This window comes from Ornithorhynchus anatinus, chromosome X5 (assembly GCF_004115215.2).
Source record: "Ornithorhynchus anatinus isolate Pmale09 chromosome X5, mOrnAna1.pri.v4, whole genome shotgun sequence".
Classification (NCBI taxonomy): Eukaryota; Metazoa; Chordata; class Mammalia; order Monotremata; family Ornithorhynchidae; genus Ornithorhynchus; species Ornithorhynchus anatinus.
Genome location: NC_041753.1, coordinates 8595192 through 8602027, shown reverse-complemented (window position 1 = coordinate 8602027; position 6836 = coordinate 8595192). Strand labels below are relative to the sequence as shown.

At 58.7% G+C, this 6836-nt stretch overlaps 1 protein-coding gene across 1 annotated transcript; it reads left to right on the top strand.

Annotated features, from left to right (window-relative positions):
- The first annotated feature begins 4207 nt into the window (after window positions 1-4207).
- On the top strand, window positions 4208-5542 carry FOXE1 (forkhead box E1). Its single transcript, XM_007662013.2, has one exon. It carries the CDS (start codon window positions 4208-4210, stop codon window positions 5540-5542), a length of 1335 nt encoding a protein of 444 aa, XP_007660203.2.
- Window positions 5543-6836: the final 1294 nt, after the last annotated feature.

Here is a 6836-nt window from a genome sequence, read left to right as displayed (position 1 = left end):
TAAAAAGAAGGAATAAGAATAGCAGCGATCCACTCTTTCGGCTAGCCTTGACGCTCTGGAGGTAGGAGTTGGACCGAATTAAAAAAAAGGGGGGGGGCACAACATGGAGGCTGAGATCTTACCAAGAGGTAATCTCTTGAACCCACTCGAAATCTCCCTCTTTTGGGTACTATTGACCTAGAAAAGGTTCAGTTTCCGTAACCTGTATTCGCCTCACCTGGGGGCTCCGCTTTCCCCATACCCTCGGAGGACTGCGATGGGGCAGGTCTGGCCAGAGATTCCGAAATAAACTTTCGCTCTGGAATAATCTCTCGAAAGATGAGAACGGACTGTTTGGCCATCTCACTTCCCCGACCCGTTCCAGGAAAGGTTTCCAGGGGATACATGCTGGACTCCTCTCCCGCATCCTGAAGGCACCTACCTACCTGCCGAGGCCGCCTCGCGTTTCTGCCCCCAACCAACTTTAAAAATCCCATTCAAAAGACATTAAAGAAAAAGTCGGGAGGCTCTGGGAGGGTGCCTGGAGAGGACAACCACCCATTCCCTCCCCGGGAGATGGGAGAGCAGAGTTCTTGAGCGAGAGATCTCTTTCAATTCTGGTGCGAGAAACGTGGGCCCGATCTGACTTGAAAAGCTTACTCTGCTCACTGAAAACCATCCCGGAGGTGGCTGCCGCTGTTTATTTGAACTCCTTTTAGGCTTAATGGAACGTTTATTAGGCAAAAACGAAAAAAGGGGGCGTAGGGAGAGCCTTGAAAATGGAAATGATTTGAATTCCTCCCATCCCCAACCCCAGCGCCCTTCTCAACGACTAGTGATTTGAACTTTCCCTTTTTCACTTTTAATTTTTAGGCTTAAGATAAGAACACATATAATACAGTGAAAGTATTATTTTTCAAGCAGGAATTGTGCACGGAGTAGTTCTCTAATTGTCGCTCTTCTCTGAAACGCCAGGGCCAGGAGACGACCCAAAGATCTAAAAGTAAACAGTATTAGCTGATTCCGATGCCTTCCGACCACTGGGATTAAAAAAAAAGAAAAAGCGGGGAGCGTTTCATTCCCAGTTCCTCTAGAGTTCATTTACAATGTCCCGATGCCTAGATTGTCGCTATGGTTTTGCGGTCGGGTTTTAATAGTGTTTTCGTTTTCCTCGACTGAAAAGCGGTGCTTAATATTTTGTTGGAGCAGTAGGGTATCTTTCCCTGATAAAGCATTACAGAAAAAATTGTGGAGCAAATGATTTGCAATCGGTACGGTACGTGTGTGCCCACCGTGGGTATCTGGTTTCCTAAATCGGTGGGGAGTAGGATAATTCGATTCGATAATAGGATTTCTCCTAACTTCTTTTAAAATCTTCAGATCTTTTTAAACGGAGAACTAACAGAGAGGCAGAAAAGATCACCTTTCGTTTAATCTATCAGTCAATCATAATAATAATAATGTTGGTATTTGTTAAGCGCTTACTATGTGCAGAGCACTGTTCTAAGCGCTGGGGGAGATACAGGGTCATCAGGTTGTCCCACGTGAGGCTCACAGTTAATCCCCATTTTACAGATGAGGTAACTGAGGCACAGAGAAGTTAAGTGACTCGCCCACAGTCACACAGCTGACAAGTGGCAGAGCCGGGAGTCGAACCCATGACCTCTGACTCCGAAGCCCAGGCTCTTTCCACTGAGCCACGCTAATCATGTTTATTGAGGGCTTACTCTGTGCAGACAAGTGTACTAAGCGCTGGGGAGAGTACACTATAACAGTAAACAGTCATATTCCCTACCCACAACGAGTTTAGAGCGCAAAACTACTAAACCCTGTACCCCAAATAGATCTATCTACTTGTTGGGCAAAGCGGTCACTGGCGAAATGGCCGGATTATTTCCTTCCTTTTTCTTTTCGTCGGCAACCGGATTAAAATGGATCGATGACATTAACCAATACTGTATTGAAATGGCCGGGTTTTTTTTTTCCTTCGTTTTCCTTTTGCTCCGCAACTGGATTAAAATGGATCGATGACACTAACGAATACTGTATCGATGAAGAAATATATACGTCCCACTGGCTATAGAAACGGAGGCGAGGTGATAAGCAGAGGCTGCTGCATTTTGAATCTGGTATTGTTTGAAAGGGGGACGCTTCAGAACCCCCCCGTCTGAGTGGTGATCGTATTTGATCCAAAGAAACCAGGGCAGAGCGGGCAAGTATTGCAGATTTCATCGGTTCTTTCACTGGGGCGGCCGGGAGATGGTTTCTATCCGCCCTTCGGATACGGGGATTTGGCAGAGGGGGTCCGGAATGGAAGTGACAGAGGTTAATCCCATACACCGCCCTAGGATTGCAAGAGAAGCATCGGGATCGTGTCGCCTTCTTAACGTCTCTCTTTGCCGGCCCGAGGAAAGGGGAGGGGTTCAGGCAAGAGAGAGTGAAAACACCTCGATAGGGAGAAAGGGATTCGAGGGAACCTGGTCTTCCCCCCCGCCCCAGCTCCCCGTGACAGGTTTTGGAAGTGACCCCTGGGGGAGAATCAAACTCCTTTGGGAGCGGGAAAAGCGGCTGCCACGGACCTCCGTGTGCGGTCCTTTCACACACACACGCACACACACGCACACACATACACACACACACACACACGCCAACACACAGAAACACACACTCCCCCTCCCCCGACCTGTTGGAGCTCTGGGTTCTTCCAGGAGATAGTCTCCAGACCCCGTAGAAGGTTATCTTCTTTAATTTCGTTTTCTTTCCTCTCTTCGTGTCGTTTCTCTGCCCGTGTTTCTCTTTGGCGACCGTGGCCAGGAGTGGGGGTGGGGGGCGGGGTCAAAGAAGGAAAAGTTGGGGGCGAGAGCAGATTCATTCATTCATTCAATAGTATTTATTGAGCGCTTACTGTGTGCAGAGCACTGTACTCAGCGCTTGGGAGGTACAATTCGCAACAGTTAGAGACTATCCCTGCCCAATGACGGGCTCACAAGTCTAAACGATACAGACCCAATCATCACGTCTGGCAGGAAAAATCCCCCGAAAAACTGTGTCTTCTCCCTCAACACCACCCGCCGCCCCCCCCCCCCCACACCCACCCACATACACACCTCTCCTCCCCCACCCGTCCTCAGAGACACGGATAGTGACAGATCGGGCGAGTTGGTTCGCCTGTTTGCTCGTTTCCTAGTTTACGGTCCCCAGGTTGGAAAACGTCGGGTGATTTGGCCGTGAGGGTATTCAGGGCACTTGGTTGGGGCCGCCACCGGCGCCTTCAAGTTGTTTAAATAGAGGAGAAGGGAGAGGGGAGCTCCTGCTGGGGGGGGGGGGGGAGGGCGGGAGGGGCGGCCCGAGAAGCCCAGGAGTCTTGAAGCAGGGGGAGGAGGGAGGAAGGGGAAGAGGGGGAGGAAGGAAAGGAGGGAGGGGACGAGGGAGGAAGAGAAGGAGGAGCTGGTTGGTGTCTGCTGCGGGGGGAGTGTCTGCTGCCAAGAGAGCGAGGCGGCGGCAGAAGCGGGGAAGGGAAGCCTCGACACTTCAGCTGGCAAAATATAAGCGCCGAGGGAGCTCCCGGGCGGAGTCAGTATCCCGAGACCACTTCCCTGAATGGGCTCCGCTTCCAGGCCCCTCGGCCCCGCCAGACTGCCCGACTTCCAGCACCCGGCTCGGAGCCCTCCTCCCCACCTCTGGACTTGGCCCGGGCCGGGAGGGAACATGGTGGGCGCTGCGGGATCGAGGCAGGTTGCGGTGAGAGCCTGACCGCCCCCCTCCCGGCTCCCCCGTCCTCGGCCCAGGAGATCACCTTTCGTTGACCGACTGACTTGACTGCTTTCCCCCCGCCCCGCCCCCGCCACCAGCCCCGCTTCGGAACCGACCACCCCCTTCTCCCGGACGATCCAGCGGGGAACCGCACCTGCCATCTCCAGAGAGCTCCGTCTAACGGGACGCTCGGACCGGTCAGGACCAGGCGCGGGCCGGAGCGGGGCGGCTCCGGCCCCCGGCAGCCAAGGGATCCGGGCGAGCGGGAGAAAGAGGAGGAGGAAGAAAAGGAGGAGGGGGAGGGGACCGGGGTGGGGGGGCGACTTGGGGACCTCCCTGAGCTCGGCCCTGGCGCTGGCCCAGTGACCCGTCGACGGCGGCAGCTGCAGCGGGAGCCGGAGAGGGACCGGCCCCATCCCGTGTCGTCCCGATCCTCTTCCAGGGAGAACCAGGCGGCCGCTCCCCGCGCCGGGGGATGACCGCGGAAAGCCAGCAGTCCCCGCGCCGAGCCAGCCCGGCAGACCCGAGCCTGCAGCCCCGGCGGCAGCCGCGGCCGCCTCGGCAGCAGCCGGCGACGGGGGGCCTCCTCTCCATGCCGGCGGTGAAGGCGGAGAAGGAGCCGGCGGCCTGCGAGGCGGGGTTGGGCGAGCTGGCGGGGGGCCCGGCTCCCAGAGGGGCGGGCGGGGGCGGCCGGCGGAGGAAGCGGCCCCTTCAGCGGGGCAAACCCCCCTACAGCTACATCGCCTTGATCGCCATGGCCATCGCCCACGCCCCCGATCGGAAGCTGACCCTGGGCGGCATCTATAAGTTCATCACCGAGCGATTCCCCTTCTACCGGGACAACCCCAAGAAGTGGCAGAACAGCATCCGCCACAACCTGACCCTCAACGACTGCTTCATCAAGATCCCCCGGGAGCCCGGCCGGCCCGGCAAGGGCAACTACTGGGCGCTGGACCCCCACGCCGAGGACATGTTCGAGAGCGGCAGCTTCCTGCGCCGGAGGAAGCGTTTCAAGCGCACGGACCTGTCCACCTACCCGGCCTACATGCATGACGCGGCGGCCGCCGCAGCCGCCGCCGCCGCCGCCGCCGCCGCCGCCGCGGCGGGCATGTTCCCCGGCTCTGTGCCCGTGGGCCGGCCGGCCTACCCGGGCCCCGGCTACCCCAACGTGGCGACCGCGCTGAGCCCCGCGGGCTACGGCCAGGCGATCGGGCCGCCCTCGTCTGTCTACTACCCGGCCTCCCCGCCCCCCCAGTGCCGGCTGTTCAGCCTCAACGGCCTCATGCACGGGCCCCCCGGGCCCAGCGAAATCCTGCAGCCGCCGCCGCCCCCGCCCGGACGGCCCCCGAGCCCGGACCCCAGCCAGGCCGGCGGCGGCGGCGGGTCGTGTTCCTTCGGGACCGCCGCCGCCGCCGCCGCCTCCTCCTCCTCCTCCTCCTACCCTGGGCCGGCGGGCGGCGGGGGCGCCGGGCTCCCCCGGCCCTCCAACCCCCTGGCCTATTCCTACCCGGTCCCCAACGGGCCCTTGCCGTCCATGAATCACGGCTCGTACTCTCCGGGCAACAGCAACCAGCTGTTCGGGCCGTCCGGCAGGCTGGCCATGTCCACCTCCCCGCCCGGGGGCGGCGATGCCGCGGATCTTTTCGGCCGCCTGTCGCCCGGACCGTTTGGCTCGCTGGCCCACGGCTACAGCCCCAACGGGCAGCTCGGCGCCGGTCCCACCACCTACCCCGTCCGCCACGGACACGGACACGGACACGGACACGCTGCCTACCCCAGCAGCGCGGACAGGTTCGTGTCGGCCGTGTGAAGGCGTCCGGAGGGGTGGGGGATGCTCCCCGGAGGTTTCCATGGCGACGACGCCTGCCGGGGGGCGGGAAGGGAGGGCAGGGGAGGGCAGGGGAGGGAGGAGGGGAGAGGATAGGGAGGGGAGGGAACCAAAACAGTGCAATACGGAAAGGAAAGAAGGCGGGGGGGGGGGGGGGGGGGAGGGAGGGGAGAGCGGACCCGGGGCTGGAGGGAGGGAATCCCTTCCTCTCCTCCTAACCCCTTCCAGTGGGGTTGGCTCCTGATCGCGTGTCCCTTGGAACGGGGTCTTCACCGGTCGTTCCGGGATCTGACGCGGTAATTCCTTCAGGCAAATGACCGTTGGCCGGTTTCAATCCAATTTCTTTTTTGGGGGGGGGGGTTCCGTTCCCCCTGTCCCCCCCCCCCGCCCAAGACGACATTTTTATACCGCTCTGCTCCTCGTGGCTTTAACTATGTAAACTGCAATAAATGACTCTGACAGCAGTTTGTAGTTTCATCCTTACCTCAGTGGAAAGGACAGCTTTTCCAGCGCGGACCAACTTTGAAGGGACGGAGCGTTGCCCCAAGCCCCAGGCGCTCCGCCCTCTGCCGAGGCTCCCTCCCTTAATAGTAGTAGTAGTAATAACAATAATAATAATAATAATGATAATAATAATGGCATTTGTTAAACGCTTACTGTGTGCAGAGCACTGGTCTAAACGCCGGGGAGGATACAAAGGTGATCAGGTTGGCCCACGGGGGTCTCCCAATCTTCATCCCCCTTTTCCAGATGAGGTCACTGAGGCCCAGAGAAGTTAAGTGACTAGGCCAGAGGCACCCAGCCGACAAGCGGCGGAGCCGGTATTAGAACCCACGACCTCTGACTCCCAAGCCCGGGCCCTTGCCACTGAGCCGCGTTACCTTTTGCCTCTGGAGAGTTTTCTCTTCGGTTGCTGCTGCGCTCCTGGGTTGGATCATACGCTAGCCGGCGAAGAATGAGCTCAGACTCGATGAAGGAGAAGCTAGAGGTGCTGGCTACCTCCCGGGGCCTACCTAGCCTTCCCCTTTGCTCACGCAACTGCTCGGGAAGAGTAAAGCCCCGATATACCGTAAACGTTTTAACGAATGCCATTATCGTTATGATCGTTGTCGACCTCGTCGTCGTTAGGGCGGGAACCCCCGGCGCCTGGGACAGCGGGAAGCGCTGGGGGTGGGGGGGACTGGGGAGGGACTCGAGGGCCCCTTTGTCGACCGGGGTGGGTCGGAGACAAAGAAGGAGCCCAGTTTTTCCAAGTCCTGTTGGGGACAGTTAGCTG

Bases quoted from the DNA above. Each gene is read 5' to 3' on its own strand.
- FOXE1 (XM_007662013.2), top strand. From the start codon at position 4,208: ATGACCGCGGAAAGCCAGCAGTCCCCGCGCCGAGCCAGCCCGGCAGAC.